This window comes from Bombus vancouverensis, chromosome 7 (genome assembly GCF_051014615.1).
Source record: "Bombus vancouverensis nearcticus chromosome 7, iyBomVanc1_principal, whole genome shotgun sequence".
Lineage (NCBI taxonomy): Eukaryota > Metazoa > Arthropoda > Insecta > Hymenoptera > Apidae > Bombus > Bombus vancouverensis.
Genome location: NC_134917.1, coordinates 13,700,675 through 13,718,433, shown reverse-complemented (window position 1 = coordinate 13,718,433; position 17,759 = coordinate 13,700,675). Strand labels below are relative to the sequence as shown.

General features: G+C 47.0%; 2 protein-coding genes across 7 annotated transcripts in view; one reads left to right on the top strand and one right to left on the bottom strand.

Annotated features, from left to right (window-relative positions):
- Window positions 1-48: 48 nt before the first annotated feature.
- ninaC (STKc_myosinIII_N_like and MYSc_Myo21 domain-containing protein ninaC) lies at window positions 49-16,625 on the bottom strand. Of its 5 annotated transcripts, XM_033327497.2 has the most exons (24): window positions 16,492-16,625; window positions 11,712-11,948; window positions 11,453-11,634; window positions 9,809-9,913; window positions 7,255-7,643; window positions 7,090-7,180; window positions 6,918-7,013; window positions 6,664-6,849; window positions 6,404-6,592; window positions 6,129-6,328; window positions 5,602-5,942; window positions 5,330-5,540; window positions 5,124-5,265; window positions 4,591-5,052; window positions 4,113-4,402; window positions 3,791-4,053; window positions 3,585-3,659; window positions 3,248-3,429; window positions 2,970-3,166; window positions 2,511-2,611; window positions 1,759-1,976; window positions 1,499-1,698; window positions 1,331-1,421; window positions 49-1,256 (listed from the first exon to the last, which is right to left on the bottom strand). In XM_033327497.2, exons 2-24 carry the CDS (start codon window positions 11,923-11,925, stop codon window positions 921-923), a joined length of 4,761 nt encoding a protein of 1,586 aa, XP_033183388.2. In that variant the 5' UTR covers window positions 11,926-11,948; window positions 16,492-16,625; the 3' UTR covers window positions 49-920. The 5 variants fall into 5 exon arrangements, 3 of the variants coding, with proteins under 3 accessions (XP_033183388.2, XP_033183412.2, XP_033183432.1); XM_033327521.2 differs by lacking the exon at window positions 2,511-2,611 and having other exon boundaries at window positions 1,759-1,888; XR_013058816.1 differs by lacking the exon at window positions 49-1,256 and having other exon boundaries at window positions 1,332-1,421; window positions 1,759-1,888.
- The window catches only part of LOC117153536 (protein Wnt-6), a 54,287-nt gene continuing 48,774 nt past the window's right edge, over window positions 12,247-17,759 (top strand). For both annotated transcript variants that reach the window (XM_033327681.2, XM_076620090.1), the window contains exon 1: window positions 12,247-12,451. In XM_033327681.2, coding sequence (XP_033183572.1) covers window positions 12,365-12,451 — 87 coding nt within the window. In that variant the 5' untranslated portion in view covers window positions 12,247-12,364. The remainder of the gene's footprint in view (window positions 12,452-17,759) is intronic.

Here is a 17,759-nt window from a genome sequence, read left to right as displayed (position 1 = left end):
CACTTTAAGGAAACGAGACACAAGCGTATGGTTTAAAAAATCAAATCGTTATGTTCTTTTTTAATTCTTTATTTTTTAAAATCTTGGTAACATTCGTGCATCAGTCAGTTGACATTTTTATAAATACTATATATGTACTTCGTAAAAGTGACAGGAGTTTCGTGCTATGCAATAGAACCGGTCGTGCAGGGTGCACTTTGTTGATAATAATTCGATTTTTTCGCGAATGAGTATCATTGCGTGCAATGAAGCGTATGAAAGCGAATTTAAACATAAACCCTTAAGTACCTTTGGCATCCTGTTCATTGTATGATATTCTCGTACATTGTTGTAACTTTTTTTTAAAAATGATTTCCTGTTATTATTATTATTTCTTTCGTTTTGTAATAATGTAAACACCCGTTAACGGTTGAACAAAAGTGTATGTTTGCGTGTGTGTGTGTGTGTTTATATTTGTCGAAGCCAATAAAAAAATAATGGTCATATATCGCACATTGGTAAGGAGCATTGCTAACTGTTGGAGAAGACAGGCAGATAGAAAAACGAACCATTCGATGAAAATTATCGTACGTCGGACAAAAGTGGCGATGGTCGCTCGGGGCGCGAATGAAAGTTACAAAAGAAGTTTATCGTCGAATCGTTGCGGTAACTTGTTTCCACTTAAAAGACAAAAGAAGAAAAGTATTAAAAAAATATACGTATGTACATATTTGTGGATAAAAAAATTTCTCTCCGAGTCAGCAACGTTAGTGGATTGGGTATCGTTCTTTCAAATCATACGAGTCGTGCATTTGTTTCCATCGGGACAGCTACAGGTACCTTGCAGGCTTCTCTTTTTTTCTCGTGGTATTAGCAATTCCAACTAGTCCAGTTTTTACCGTGGTTCGATACATAAGGAGTTTTCGTCGTTGGCTCGAATTTTACAATTCGGCCACGTAACCTTCGATAACGATTCCCGGTGCAATTTCTTCGGTGACACTTTCCGAGACCACGTTGCTTCGACCCCCGGTACCCGTCCGATCTTCTCCCCAGGCTCCCTCCTTCGCATATTTTTCAGACATTCTGACCATTTCATTGGGACTCCATTCGGGAGAATCTCTGCGACTACCTCCGCTTCTGTATACAACGTGTGACTCGTTTTCGCGATTCCCACGATATCCTGAACCTGGCAGTGGTGACGGAGAATGAGAGTAGCTGTCGTAAACTGGTGTACGCTTCATCGACGCTCGATGATGGCTCGTTTTTCTCAACATCGCCTGTTCGAACAAACGTCGACGATTAGATGGAACGCTTACGTACGCGTCTGTGTAATTTTTTTTCCTTGTCTCACCTGAAAGTTGAATGGTGGTTCATCGCTGTCTTCGTTACCGTCAGTGTTACTTTTACGACCGATCATCTGTAGTTCCTGAATCGGATTGATGCTGAAACGAAAACGAAAAGAAATTTTCCTCAAGATCGTCTGATAACAATAGTTCGGCTTAACTTATCGCGAACGAACCGATTGGCATTGCCGCTACTCCTGTTAGTTTTATCCTCGTATTCCCAATCGTGGCTGCTGGTATCTACGTTGCTTTTACTTCGAATATCCGAGCTATAATTGTCGACGCTGCGCGTTAAGGGTGGTTGCGATTGATTGAACGGAACAGGTGGAGGCGGTGCGTGTTTTCTAGAGCGTATCGATCCGGTACTATCGTAATTCTGAAAAGAGAGATGGCCAGGAAATATGACAGCGGCAAATAAGTCGATAGCGAAACTTACTGAGCGAGGATTATGAGCGTTAGCAGTAGGTACAGGACTACGATTGCTCGAATGATGTTGAAATCCAGAGTTACCCATTCTGTTCTGGGACGACTCTTCGGGTGGACATCGGACCGAGATATTCGGGTCTCTGGAAAACGGAGTGTCGATCAGACTCTGTCCCTCGGTGCCCGAATGCGCCACTCGCTGTGGCGAGTTCGTTGTTTGAACCTCGACGTCTGAAAAATGCAGAGCAATCCGATGGGGAGTGAGTTCTCTCCGAGGAAAAGAGTCGTCACTCGCCTCAGGTAATCGAGATCTTTTTCGTGTTCTTTTGTACTCTTTTTCCACGCCCAACACGAATCTCTCAAACGAAATAATCTTGCGTGACAATTGATCGCTATCGACGATTCGAAATTAGTTACTAATTGTGCGATTAATTGGCTGAATTGATCGTAATTACGACTGAAAGAGAAAGGGAATTTGATGAAAACGCGCTGAGTCGGCCGAGCTACATACACAGAGTGATACGGAATCGGAATCGTTATCGTTTGTTTGAATTTAAGGAGTAGATTACTATTCGGGAAAAGCGTATCCGGAGCACCCTGTATGCGTACTCGGCGAACTCGGATCGGGCAAGAAGAAAGAAGAATGATATTTGAAATGTACGAGAAAGATATGAAAAAGAGTTTCGTTTTCGCGTTGATAAAAGTGTAGAAGCGAGTATCGGTATCGATGCATCTCGACTGAGCGAAACAAAATGTGATAGGCACCTCTGGTACGACTCTTCCTGTTGGCCCACGGCACTGTTTGTCTCCGTAATGGCGCGTCCCAGGCTTCGTGCTCATCGTCAGACGCCGATGACGACGCGGATCTGCGAGAACGTATTTCTCAGTTGACGCCACAAGTCTCCGAAGAGTTCCTAAACGACTCTTACCTCGAGATAGAGACGGCACAACGGAGAACGAAAAATAATGACAAAACAGCGTGCGTATATAAAGTGCAACGCGGAACACGTGGGACAAAAACAATCAAGAAACATGAAAAACGTATTAACACATTTCAACTCTTGCCTTTTGCGTGAATTTCTTCGCGATTGGTTCTTAATAAAACGCGAACAAAACATAGAAAATTGTGCGTCAGCTACATACGATGCGATTAATGGTGAATGACATCTAATGGTGAGGGTCGACACACAATATCGATAGGAGAAGAGCGTAAAATCGACTCACCCAACACCTCTCATTCCACTCTTCATATCGGGAAAAGGTAACTCTTGATGAAAGTTGAAAGGTAACTTGTGCACTTGGGGTGGTTTCAACTGGCCTAAATACGCGGACGTGGAAACGTTTGTATCTACTCGATCTATGGATATTTGTTCATTCGTCGTCGTGAGAGATGCTACTATCGCTTGATTGAACAGATGCACCTGTTTGTGAACAAAATTTCCGATGAAACCACTCGGAACGCTATCTACCCTGTTCCCACACTGGAAATGGAAATCACTCACTTGTTGCGAGAACTGCACGAGGTCTTGATAGCGGGCTGCACGGTAACGTAGGAGGACTTGGAACACGCTCTTCGACCTCCACTTGCTGCTGTAGAATTTCATCATGTCCATCGTTTCCGGATCCATCTTCCCCTTCCCCAGAAGAGGCGCTGTCTCCTTCCTCACTACGTGCCCCCTGTATGCTATTTTTTCATATAAGAAATCGCTTGATCATACAATTCTCGAGAAACGTCGTGAGCGAATTAATCGAATACACGAATGAAAATAGCAACTATTAGGCTCGTCAAAAATCAAATCTCTTTTGTCGCTCGCTTCTTTCTCGTCACCCGTTCCCTACCTTTTTGAATCATCAACGCTGCCTGATCTTCCGACATGTCCACCGATTCGTCCTTGTTTATAGACGCTTTCTTCACTGAAAAAATACTCGTTAAATTTCTCGACAGGGATGGAAGAAGTACGAGCCTCTCGAAAAGCGAAAAACGCGGCGGAATGGAGAATCGGCTCGCACTCGATCTTGCTTCTCCTGACAAACAGTTTACCTACCAACTTCTTTCTTCACGCTCTTCGTGATCTTCGACGCCATGTTTTTGCGTGCCAAAAAGGCCCTCATCATGCATTGAACTTTTACTATCTTCTTCACCTGAGTCTCGTACAATCTCGAAAGGTATTCTTCGTTGTAATACTTCAGAAACACTTTAGTTTTCCCAATTATCCAGCCTTCCATTTTTAATCTGATCAGTAGCAATCGACAGTTGTCTTTGGTAATTTCGACATTCTCGTCGAAATCGAAAGCCAGGAATTGATACCTAAGGCCGAAGGATTATTTTTATGTGACAAAAGTGACGTGGATACTCGAGGAAATTACCTTCGAAGAAATTCTGGGAAAGATATTCTATGTGGGTAACCACGTTGCCTGGCTCTGGCAGTGTCAAGGACAGCCAACGCTCTGATCTGTTGTCTGACAACGTCTCGATAAAAACCACGAGGCGCCCCTTCGAGATCGGATCTTATGCACCTGATGAAATGGATACCACTACTTCCGCCACCTGCCGAAAGGTTCTTAAGGATTTCGAGGCTGGTGGATTTAAAGGTAGCCGCGCACGTTCTCAATTTCCGTGTCTGGGAGTATTGCCCTCGGGATGCGGTGTTATACCTCTGTTTATAAAATAATAATCGCGAGGTGATCACAATTTTTACATTTCGATTCTTTCCATTTCTTCGGTAGACCGTCGATTATAGCGTATCGCTTTCTTTTACCCTTCCGCTTTTCGTTTTACATTTCTCTACATTTATTTTATCTTCTACGAAATACCAGACATTGAAATTATATTAAGCAATCTCACCCTTGGTTTCGACGTTTCCTGCATGAGCGCGCCCCATTTGCCTTTGCTCGTCTTCTTTTCCGCAATTTTCGGATGGTCAACGACAACGGTCAAATTCCCAGCTTTCGTCAGTTTGTTCGTGAACATTTCTTTCACGGTTTCGATGGACGATTGCCTGAACGTTTCGATTATTTCCGGAGGAAGAAAGTCGCGATTCTTCTCGGCAATCTCGCTAGCGTCGTAAAGCAATTTCCCTGTGTAATGAGCGACCGTAAATTCGTGAGAACTCACCGCTTTTATATAAACATTGCTCGATCGTTGCTGGATTTTGTTTATGATATATTGATAATCGAGCATATTTTTCGACGCATTATCGATTATACTGAATAAACCTCTGTCTCTGCTCATTAATTGATCTATCGCGTCTTTGTTGTCGTAAAAGTGCAAACGTTGCATCGGTATATCCTCTTCTTCTTGTTCTTGCTGTGGATCAGGATCGTTACAAAAATCTTATCCGCCTAAAAATTCGAGTAGAATTTTTCACGAAACCTTACCATTTCCCAAGCGAATATCCTTTGGTTGTAATAACACTGCATTTGTTCGTTCATGGTGTTTACCACTAACTGCTCGAGTCGGTTGGTCGCGAAGCACTCGAATCCAAACATGTCCATTATGTTAATCGCATATTTGTCACCGCTGAAAGGTACGCATATATTTTAGATAATTCCGTCTTGTTAATCAATTTCGTTTTGAAACTCACAATAGAGCACGAGTAACCGTAAACTTGAAGTTGATAGTATTCGTTATCCAGTCGACCAATCGCTGATAGATCGTGTTAGCCAATACGTCCCTCGCTTCTTTCGCTTCCTCGCAACTGTGCCTTCTACGTACGGCATTTCCCTTTACGATCACGCAATAATTAAGCAACGCCCAATTAAATTTCTTTTCGTCTAGGTTAAGAAGTTGGGCAACTGAAATACGAAAAGTCATTTAGACATAAACATTTACGGATAAAATATTGATATTTCATACCTCTGTTGGCCGCATCGTGGTTGTCCATGTCAGCTTCCCCGTTGTTACCTTCGACGAAACGAATTTCTCCCAGATTTAAAATCGCTGCTAATATCTTCCAGATAGTTTCGCAATACTCTTCCATTTCTAAGATTGTCAGATTTTCCTTCAGTTCTTCGAACTTAGCCACGTTCCCGCGTGGATCGTTTCGAACTTTGAACGATCGTTTCCTCTCCGTTCCCTTCTCGCTTATTCTGAGGTATCGCATCCTTCTTCCCGGTGGTAAATGATACTGTTTCAACTTGCTTATGGCGTCGAGGCCGTCGTAAAAGTAGTACAGCACGTGAAAATTCGATTGATTCCTGTCGAGAAGATATATCTCGCGACTACCGTGACCAATCGATAAACGTACGATTAGATCTACCGCTAAAGTTGCAACGCAATCTCGAAATCTAACATACGAGTAAATTGCTAGTTTTAGTTGCACAGAATCCAGTAATGGAACAACCTAATGCGCGCTAGCGTAAATAGCAGATCACGATATTAACCTGTCGCGGGTAGAAACTCGCCACTTCTCTAACTGATATAACCAAAATATGGCGCCGGAGGCTTTCCCAGAACTTCCGTATGTTGTCTCCAGTTCTAGCACGCACCTGGTCGAATTAGGATTCAGAGGCGTGGCAGCGTTGCTGAAAGCGTGAATCACTTTAATAGCTCGCATTAATCTCGCCCCGATGTCCTGCAAGCTCTGGAATCAAACGCACGACGATCAGGTGGAAAAACAGCTTGTTCGGTTTACGCGATTCAGCCGATAATCGCTTACTTTTCCTAGATACATGAGATGTCGGACAAGGTGCATCAGGTTGGTCGTTTTCCCCGAATTGCTCTCGCCGGCTAGTAAAATATGTTGAGCCTCTTCGTTGTGCAGCACGTCTTGGTAGGCGCTGTCGGCTACAGAGTATATGTGAGGCGCGTTATCCGATCGCGACTTGAATTGGTATTTTGTGTGATACTGGAATCAAGGGAAGTGTCGATAATTAGTGCGATTTCGTTTGACGGTTTAGATCGGTGCACGATTCTTACATCGGACCCGTAAATGTCCTGTTGCTCGTTCGGATTTAAAATCAAAAGGATATCGCCAATAAAGCTGTGGTAGTAACCTTGCCGCAATCTCTCGTGTAGTTCGTCCAAAATCGTATCTTCCGTGAGCGTCTCGAGAGCGGCTAGATCTTCCATGAACATAGGTTCTAGAGGGTCTGTTTGATGAGTCTGGAGGAGAGATAAAAGAAAAGTATATCTAGCGACAATAGACGCGTCACGTTTGCTCGAAACGTTACCTTCAGGAAACCCTTTCGAACTATTACTTCCGGTCTTCTCACGTGTTTGCCTTTCGCACAGACGTCCGTCATTAATATCTTGATCTCCTTCGCTAGCTAGAAACATCGTTCTCGTTATCACCTTCTCTACTCGGACTCGCGCTGTTCCTGGAAAATCTTTTTACCGCCTTACCAGAAAATCGTCCGCGGATGAATCCGCTAGAAAAGGGTGTTCGGCTATTTCCGCCATGAACGGTCTGTTCTCAGGATTTTTCTCGAGACATCTGCAACGACATTGGAATGAGGCGAACGTCAGTGACGTAAAAGTGTAATATTCGTGCATATTTGGAGAACGTACTCGGCGATAAAGTCGTTAAAATTTTGCGACCAGTTGGACGGTCTGTACAAATTTGGCGGCGGATTTCGAACTATTTGAAACAACGCTCTGGTGGGATGCATATCTTGAAACGGTGGCTTTCCGTCAGCCAACTCGATCGCTGTAATTCCGACCGCCCAAACATCGGCTCTGCTACCATATCCTTCGGAGCTGTTGCCTTTGCTCATGGCCACCTCCGGTGCCATCCAACTCGGCGATCCTATACACGTGTATCTCTTTCCCATTTCACCTTCGAACATCTTCGATAGCCCAAAATCGACCAACTTCACTTCTCCTTCTTTGGTCAGTAAAATATTACTGCCGCGAATATCACGGTGCATCACGTTGTGCTCGTTGAGATAAACCATCGCCTGAGAAACAGGGTGACTCTTTAAGATTTGAAAGAGGACGAGTGGACGAAGCGCGATCGAATATCTCAGGTCTGGACTTCCTTCTTCTTTCGACACTCCGCAGCGCGATTTCGTCGGCAGAGTAGACATCGGTACCTTCTCGACCTTCGCGGGCATTTATTTCGCGTGTAATTTGCCGGCATTAAACGTCAACGTGGCCTGATTTACCGCACGAGCGACCGTGGACGAATCGCTACTGGGTCCATGGAACACGTACCAACTCGAACAAGAAGGCGACGTCCGAAGAGAAGAAGAAGGGGTTGCGTGCACTTTACGAGAAAGGATGGTAAGACGAGCAAAGAGAGACAAAGAAAGAGAAGAACGAAGCACGTAGGAAATCCCGCACGTGTGCGCCATAGGTTGAAAAACGCTTCTGTAAATATGGTCGCTGCAAGCGGAAAACGCATCGATGTCCGATAATTTCATTCGATCGGAAATCAATCTGGTCGAAGACGATACACGGGAAAGAGGTAACATATCTTCTGTCGTGTAACGTACGAGAAATTAGAGACGATCGAACGCGTAACACGGCGAACTGACGACGCCGCGACGGTAACGCGCATCGAATGCTCAGCCTTTCGTGCTACTTGACAGTTTCATCGATCCTATCTTTTCTTGGCAGCGCGTATGAGAAGTTGATTGGTCGATGGTTCCGTAAGCGTAGCACCGATATATAGAGAAATAGCATCCAAGGTAGGAAGTATTCGCGCGCGAATTCGTTGAGGTTTGAGGAATCAGGTTCATGAAGTTCTCACGGCGAAGATAATTAGCAGAACCCATCGATTTTACGCGGTCCCGATGTTTTTGCAGGGATACCGAGCCGCGAACCATGTCACGAGCACGTCTCGGGTATACCGAACGGAAAGGAAACGACGCACGATTCGAAACGGAAACGCGCGTTTTACCCTCGGCGCCGATCAGGTTGCAGCGTTTGACGCGTAAATGACACCTGTTCATTCCGGTGTCCAGCATTTTTTTTTTTCTTCTAAATGTTTCCTTGGTGTTCGTTCGGTTTCCGTAGTTGTTTCGCGGACCGCGACGCTCGGAGAGGATACCGAGTCGGAGAAACGTCTCGTACGATATTAAGGTAAATTATATTCCAGGAGGAAAGAGAACGGAATTATGGAACATTATCCCATTGTGACCGAGCGAATCCTTTCCCTAGTAAAATTATAGACCTCGAGGCGGGAAACGTTCGCAATTCGCCCGTGTCGCGATTCTTCGTTATTCCTTGGTTGATCCTTTTCGTTCTTACGTTTCTGCCGCGAGTGTAAGGTCCTGTGCATCCTTAGCCGCGCGCGAGATCTCCAACTCTGTCCTTGACTATAACGCGCGCGCGCGAGCCTTCTCCTGGGACAGAGAAACGCGAGTACCGACGTCAGAGGAGAATGGGACGGAAGTCTTTGCGCTCTTGATCTCCGCTGGATGCAACCGGAGAGATCGCTGTGCGAACAGCGCGGAGAAGGGCGAACGAGCGGGCAGCCTTTCATTTGCGAGCAGGTTAATTAGCGAGCTATCTCGCCTGTCTTATTTGTAATTTATACGCCGTAGAATGCGGCCCATTGACGCGCGTCTTTCGCGATCTTTCTCGTGCTCCCTGGTTTTGCGCGTACGTAAAAGCGAATACGTACTCGGTGAATGCCGTCGCGAGTTACCCCGTCGCGCGAGACCAGCTCCTTTCGTCGACGCCACGCAAGACATTCGGATCGCGTTACGGAACCGACTACCTCATTCCCTCTTCCTTTGTCCGCTTTCCGACGTCATTTTTACTCTTTCTTCTCCTTCTCCTTCTCCTCTTCGTTTCCTTTAGCTTCTTCCATTCGACTCGAGTAACCTCAAAAATGATTCTTCTACTTGCGACGCCTATGCCTGCCTGGTCGCAATGACACTGGGTATACTCGAAATATGCCAAAGGATACTACAGTTGAATCGTAATACGGGTAACCTGCTTTTGGTATCCTGTTCTCCGTTGCTTTCGGTTTCGTACGCATTACAAAAATGCTGCTCGTTCCAAATTAAAGCCCGTAAAAAGGAGTGTCGCGAAATAATATCTAATACGAAGAAATTGCAGTATCTCCAGCGCTTCGTCAAACTTCATTTCGCTCTATCAGCTTTGCGAAATTTACCTGGATCACCTCCTTCAAGATAAAGCCTATGTGTTCTTCGCGCATTTTCTTGTCCATAGCTAGAAGACCGTGCACGAGATCCATCACAGTGCCACCCTCGCAGAGCTACAAATCGTACAAAGAATATTAAACAATGAGACAATAGAAGGTAAAACTCGCCAGCTATAGGAGGATGCTGTTTGCGTATATTAAGATACGTAAGAGAGAGCCACTCTGATGTGCCGATTCTTAAAATTATATCGTAATCACGGCTTAAGAAAGCAATCTTCGATTTGAGTCGCCACTTCGTACGTCGCGTTGATAGCTTGGCTTTAGCCGCGAAATTGAGGAAGCAATTTAAATCGAGTATTCGAGGAGAAGCTTAATTTTCCTAGTGATTTCGCGTAATTGCCTGCGATCTCGATATCTAAGATTCGACGTTAACGGTTCCTGTTTCTATTTCTAACGCGAGACTAGCGCAGTTTCATCAGGGATCTGGAATCAAGAATTTTATTCGCGTTCTGGCAAATTCGTCATCGTTCGGTTTCGTGTCTGTGAATCTGGATGGGGAAGCTCTTAGTCGTACAGTACGAGCTTTAAGCGGACTGAACAAGCACGCGATGCACACGGTCGATGCATTCTTTCGGGCGAAAGCGCATCGAGCGCTGCACGAAAACTTGGTCTACTGGCAACCGTAAAACCTGCCCGTGATACGATATGAAATACCATCGGCGATAAATCTTAGCTACATTGTCGTTGCGTGTCGTTCCTCTTTTCCAGCTTGTTCCTTGCCTGCCGCTCTCCCGGTCTGGTCTTGCCTTCGCGAACGTTTACCGGGCTTTTTACCGGGATCGATTGACTTGCAAAACCGTCGTTATTTTCTTTGTTGCCCGTGCCAAGCCACCTATTGTACACCTGTTTCTTTACCCGTGTTCTCCATCTTCGCCCGTACACTATCTCGTGACTGTATAATCCTCGATAACGAGCAACTTATCGTTCTATCGTGAAATTCGTTTTCAAATAGAAACACATTGGTAAATTTTAAATTACAAAACGTAGTCGAGGCTGTTGCGTCAAAGGAAGAAAAACGGAACGTCATTGATATTTAGAGAGCAGCAGAAAGGTTGAACGTGCACGCGTATACGTTAAATCGAATATCGACGTTTTGCTTGAGATAAGTAATAATATTTCGGGCGCACCGAGGAGGTCCACCCGTAAATTAGGGCCGCGACGTGCCAGGGCTCACCTGCGTACACGAACGAGTTTAATGATTGTTTAATGGCCGCGCGTGTCGTAAATTATCCGTGTATTCGACCGTCTCAAATGCTTGAAATTGCCTCCGGGTCCTGGCATGGGTACGTACAGCAACTCTTCCATCGCCGTTGCCATCCGTCTTTTTTCTTTATTTCTTTCCTTCTTTCTCCTCACCCACCCCTTCGGCCTCGTCCACCCGAACCCCACCCTCGCTCCTCTCATGCCGTGTCTGTTCGCGGTCTCCAAACTTTTCTTTTTTTCTCCGAAGAATTACGATGTTAGAGGAGTGGCGTTACGGGGTATATCTCGGGATCGATGTTCAAACCCGATATAAACGTTTCAGGCAAATAACACTTACGTCGTATGCGATAATGCCGTATACTTCGAGACGAACCCTCGGGCAAACCTTACCTCCATGACGAACCATATTTGATCGTACTCGGTCTTCTTGCCAGATCTTCTGCGATAAATCCCATAAAAGTCTGGCAGATTAGGATGAGACGCAAAGTCACGAAGAATCTTGTATTCCTCGATGATCAGGGATTGTGACTCAGGAGTGAGTTTCTGCACCTTCACGGCAACTCTCTTGTTTCCTGTAAGAATACGACGCGTGTCGAAGAAAACGTATCGTGAAACTGACAGTTGTAAAAACCGATTGCCGAAACTGTACCGGCTTGTTGATCGATCGCTTCGTAAACATCGCCGCACACGCCAGAACCTATGCACTCTCTGAGCAGATAACGCTTTCCGGGATCCTGTATGCTATCGAAACGCTGCAAGGTGCTTCTTCCTCGATCGTCGAGATCGTCTTCGTGCTCACCTCTGCCTCCCCCGCGTCTGTGCTGTTCCCTGCCACCTCTCCTGTCGTATCCGTACTCGCTCATTTTCGGTCGTTTCTCGTCGCTGTCTGAAACATCGGAAAAACAAAACGATTGCTCGTTCGATATTCTGTTAAACGCGAGATGAAAACAGAAGGAGAAAAAGTTGTGGCTTTGAGCGGTGGAACGAACGATTGCGCGATCGAAACGTATCAAGAAGAATCGGAAATGATGATTCTATCGTGGATGGCAAACAAGAGGAAAAAGAACGGAAGAAATAAAATTTAAACGGTTCCGATCGAGTTGCATAGAGGGAAAACCTCTGCTCGGTGCATTCCATGGAAACCGCACGACAAAAAGTTCATTAATTTTGTTCTCGTTTCCAGGATAAAGTGCTCGCGTTGATGCAGCGGCATAGGAAGAGATCGTCGCGTACCTCTTCACACTCACGGGAAAGCGGGACCGGTGCCTCTTTCCATCTGTTCGAACGACGAGATGGTCGAGAATGACTCTTCGAAGAGAACGCTCTACGGATTTTTTACGAGAGGCCAGGTTCGGCCGGTCGAGGGTTTCATGGCGCATCGGCACAAAGGTGAGTGCTAATTATATTCTTTCTCGAGTGCCGCGTGAACGAGTGGTAATCGCTAATTAGTAGCTTGCTTCCTGAATGCTTCTACGAGGGAAGGCTAAAGCTGCGTCAGGAATTCGAAAGATATCGCGTTCGGTTCTGGATCGGAAATCATCGCGTTTCTCCTCCATCTCCTGTCTACCGTGTGACGCCGAATATAGAACATTCTCTTTTCGAGTTCTGAATATCTTGCGATAACCAACGAGCCGTGTTACAGTTGTACCGATTCGTCGTTCGCCGGGTAATCGCGATGTAGTCGGGGCGAGCCAGTATACGGTAGAACTTGCGGGTTTTCTGTGGCTTTCACTCTTCCAGCTATGATCATGGATCGTACGACGACGTTTCACAATTTTTCAGACACTGTCGATACTTTGACACCGTTGCTTCGCGCGATAACGCGATAACGCGGCAATGCGGTAGGATTTTTTTTATACGAAAAGCCGAATTGTCAAACGTCAGTTACGTCGTTTTTTTCGTCGTCCGGACCTCATCTGGTACTTGTAGGGCTACGGAAACTGCTGTACGGCAATGCACATCCCATTTATCGGATCCTACGGATTGCGTAAGGGTTACGGTTGGCTCGCTTAGTTGCCTTGCCAAAGACACGATCGATGCGGTTCTACTTTGACCGACTCCATGGATCTTTGCTTTTCTCTATGTATAGCCATTATTGCGTGTGGGCAGTTGATAAGCTTCGTTGGCACGAAACTGCCAGCGGGAATCTCTTCGTTATTGGATCGTTAGTCTAAGTTACGTAATCTCCTCGTCGAATTCATTAGCGGAGTTGCCAAGGTAATAAGTCGCGTTCGGCGACAGCTTGCCTCTGGTGAATGCAGGTTACTCGTTCTGTACTAATGCGTTTAAGTTTCCGCGATTCGTTCGGTCGGTGGCGTGGGCTTTCTCTCGGTCTGATCGGCGATGACGATTCCGCGAAATCGCGTGGATCTCGAGACGCTGATCCGCGAGAAAACGCGAAGGAAAAGCGAAAATGGAAGAGAAGAGTGAGAAAATAGGAGAGGAGAGGGGAGAGAGAGAGAGAGAGAGAGGTGTGGGATGGTATGGGAGGGGGGAGTGAGTAACGAGAGGATTCGCGTCGTTAGCCAATTCATTTATTCCCGGTGGGTCGGCGCTCGTCCAGCATAATCCGTCGATTTGTCGGCGCGGCGTGTCTCGTGTAATGCTGCTTCTTGCCGCTTCTTGCCGCTTGTAATCGAAGAGGGAAAGGGAAAGGGAAAGGGAGAAAGGGTAAGGGAGAGAAAGAAGATGAGAGAGGTATGGAGCGAGAGGGCGACGCGTCACTGACTATATGTGAACGAACGGACGTAAGAAACTCGGGTTGATCCACGATGTCCACACGATGGTTCTGTTCTGTTCTGCTCGTATGCGATACGACGCTGCTCCTTCGCTTCCTCTCAGTTTTCTCAGTGGTCTCTCGCGAACGAGCGCCGCGCACCTTCGCTCCTTCCCCTTGTGCTTCTTCCTTTTCCTCGTTGCTGGTCGTCGAGCGGTGCAGGTTTATCGGTACGACAGGGCGTTAAATTATTGATGCCCGACTGCGCGTCGCGAGAAGACGAACGAGAAGAAAGGAAGAAGGGTAGCGAGGTAAGGACGGGTCCTGTGATTTCAGAAAAAGCTTTCCGTGCCACTCGGTCCATCGGTTCTTTCTCTTCGTCTTCGTTCTCGCGCTGGTCCGCGAGTCACGTCCTCTCTCTTTTCTTCTTCCGAGGCGAACCTGTGCAGGGCTCGCGCTCTTTAAAAGGGAACGAGCGTGGGGGCGACGAAACGATCGTTGTGGGAAAGTTTCGCGGACCTACACGATCCTCCGGTCGAATCGAAAATCGGTCATTCTCGATCGACGACCATCTCCTTCGCCCGTCATCTCCGTCTCCTCGGTCACCTCGGTCACTTTCGTTATCTTCGTCGCTTCTATCGTCGTCCGACCTATTTCTTCTACTCCCGCGCTCATCTCCCTTCGCTGCCGATAAGACTAAGCGAAGCGAAACGAAAGTTGGGCGGGTTCGAAGTTTCGAACGCAAACTCCCCGAAATGAACCGTGTGGGAAAGTCGATATCCGTTGGCCGAGGAAGGTCTCCTGCTATAGCGCCGGAATGTTAGCACCGCGAATCCCTGGGAAGAAGCAGCAACGCCAGTAGTGGCGGTGGAAGAAGAAGAAGAAGACGAAGAAAAAGAGGCGTAGAAGCCGAAAACGATCGGCAGCCGACCGGTTCGGACCGGTTGAAAAGGGTTCGACACTCCTTTCGCCGGAAAGTACGGTAAACTGGTGACAAGTGGCTTGTTCTCTCACTTTTCTGTTTCTCCGCAGAATCATCGTACCTTTAAACACGTCGCGTCTCACCTCGTTAATCGGAAAAACTAGTAAACGCAAATCGTCGTTCTCTTGATTCGGCGATCGATTCCCGTTTCGTCGGCTATCACGCCGCCTCTCGTTCTTTGCGGAAAAACTGGTGTACCGACGTCGTCGCGTATCGGTGCGCGCGACGATATCGAAGCTCGCCGATCGACGAGTCAGACGGATCGTCGAGGTACGCGGATCTCGGTGGCAGACGAGACGCGGTGTTTTCCCCATGAGGCACGAGGCTTCCGCTTCTTGCACTTCGTTCTCTCCTTGTTTCCCTCTGCTTCCCTCTGCTTCCCTCTGCTTCCCTCTCTTTCTCTCCGCTACCTTTTACAGATTCTCGAAGATCGATCCTTTCGGCAGATAACGCGTTCTCCTCTTTGGGATTCCGAGGCGGAGGTGTCGCTATTCTCGCGATCGAGCCAGGCTCGAAAAATCGCTCGTTCGTTGCCGGTCGTACGTTATTTCCGTCAGGGGGTTAATCGATACCGAGAATCTCGCCGCTGTTCTTCTTCCTCGAAGCTCATGCAACATTTAACTTTCCGCTATATTCTCCTCGAGCTCGCGGCTCGCGCTTACGATTCCCTCGTCTCTTTCTTTCGATCTTGTCTTACCACAATGTACCTCTTGTCCTTTCTTTTTTTTCATCTTCCTTCTCGTTCTCGTTAGAAATACCGATACGTCGGTCCAACTACCGCGTGTCCGTCTTCGTCATTCTTGCTCGACCGAAGTTGGTTCGAAACGACACCTGCCTGGATTTACCTCCACGGTAGCTGCACCGCTACGAGACGAACGTTCTCCGCGGGGCTCGCAGCTCAGCTACCTTCCGTCTTCTCCCGTTCTCTTTGTATTTACGGATTTCTCTCTTTTTCTCGTCGCAAAACATCCTGAAACACATGTTCCGGCACCTTCGAGACGCGCACCGTGGAACGTAAAGCACATCGCATATACACCTTCTTTCCTTTTTCCACTATTCCTCCTCTTCTTCCTCTTCTTCTTCTTCCTCCTCTTCTTCCTCCTCCTCCTTGTGGACACGCTTCTTCCAGTCTTTCCTCTTTTCCTCCCTTCCTCTCCTTTTCACCAATTCTTTGTCTCTCTCTCTCTCTATTTCGATCTTCGAGCGAAACTTGTTAATTGCGGTATTATTCGCGATCCGAAAACGATAACGATGTCTCGGCAGCGAAGTTCGCGATCTCGTGTCATCTCGAGGTCGTTCGCGATAATACGGCTCCTTCTGAGAGTTCGATCGGGTTTGGAATAAATACACGTAATCGGAATATATCGTGAAACTTCACTCGTTCGTCGAACGATCGCTTTTCGAATCGAGATCACGTTGATCGTGATCGCGTAATTAAACTAACAAGCGGGAATTTTTTGGCGACCGATCGGAAGGGCGAATCTGACGAGAACGAGATCACTGGCTGGCTGTTTACGCGGCTTATTCGATCGCACGAATTTTCTCGACGGCTCGTCGCTGATTCTTTTCATCGGATTTCGGAGAGTCGACACGCTAGAGATGAGTTTGCCTGTGTAAAGATCTAGCAACGGACGAAACGAAGGGTTTTCACGGAAGGTGCAAAACACTTACTCGTAAGGGACAAGTAACAGGGGAGGGATGCTCTTAGCGTTGGCTCGCGATGAAACTCACCTCTAATTAAAACGTCTGGCAGGTTGTGCAGGCCCTGCGGCGTCCACCCTCGCAATGTTCGCAATGCTCGTATGCCGGAGTAAGAGCCGAGCTCTACGACGCTCGTGCAGGGTGGTAGTCACGATTGCGTCGAGGGGGTGCTGCTGGGGAGGGGTGCTTGGCTTCCATGATCCAATAACGCCGACTTAATTAACTAACTGCTAACTCGCAAGCCTGTTAGCTCATTGATTTCGTATGCGAGATCGTCGTCCAGCTCTGACTCGCTCTTTCTTTTTCTCTCTCTCTCTCTTTCTCTCTCCCTTTTTCTCTCTTGTTGCTTCTGGTTCCTTTCGAGGAAGTATTCATAGTTTATCCTTTCGTCAATCAAGTGCATATTTTTCGATTTTCCCGTTTCGTTCGAAAGTTTCGTTCTCCCTTTCGCCAATATCAGGGAGCAATAGATTAAATAAGATAATAAAAGGGAGAACGCTCGTTATCGCTGTCTACGAAGATTCGCTTTAGACAATCGTTGTTGTTTCGCACTCGGCAGTAGCAAACGTGCCGCGAATTACAAAGTGCAAGGGCACGAGAATAATTGTCAAGGTACAGGTATCTGCTGGCAAAAAATGTCGCGTCGTTCTCCCGCTTCTAATCTCGTTGGTTGAATCGATGCGCCTTGAAAAAGATCTGCCGAGGGTCGCGCGATAAATTAATGCGCTTTATCGTGGCTTCTTCAGGGTCGTCCTAGCTGACGTAGTTGTCAAAGGGAGCCGCGGTTAATGCGAGTACGTGTCATGCCACGGCGCGATGCAACGCGACGTGACGCATCTCCTTGCAAGGCTGTCGCGTGGGTTTCGTCGCGAGTGCAAACCGAACGCTAATTTCGATCAAACAGTTTCTCGAGATTTCTTTTTGGTCACGTAATTATCGAGGAAGTCGCGTTCCACGTTGTTCCCATCGTCTGTTCGCGTCGCAACGGAAGTTATCGATCGATCGAGAGGTTGTTTAAATTTATAACGACGAGTGCTTTGGATTATCGGCTATCGATGTTGAGGAGAGCAGCGACCCGCGTGAAATACGATTACGAAAGGCCTCGTCCGATTTCGGTGCTAATCTAATCGGAATCCTAGTCACTGTCATTGGGTATAGACTCGAGAACCTAATTTTCCATCGCTGAATTCCAGCTTTGTGCGATTCAGTTCGAGTGGGTGCTCGATATTCGCGACCGCGAAAGATAATTCGCGGCCGTTGTCGGCGTAAAGGCGAGGAGAGTGGCTCCCTTTGAATCT

Bases quoted from the DNA above. Each gene is read 5' to 3' on its own strand.
- ninaC (XM_033327497.2), bottom strand. From the start codon at position 11,925: ATGAGCGAGTACGGATACGACAGGAGAGGTGGCAGGGAACAGCACAGA. The intron at 5,266-5,329 runs GTGAGTTTCAAA...CGTACCTTTCAG, and splicing joins ACGGTTACTCGTGCTCTATT to CGGTGACAAATATGCGATTA. The intron at 3,430-3,584 runs GTAGGGAACGGG...ATGAAAAAATAG, and splicing joins AGCGTTGATGATTCAAAAAG to CATACAGGGGGCACGTAGTG.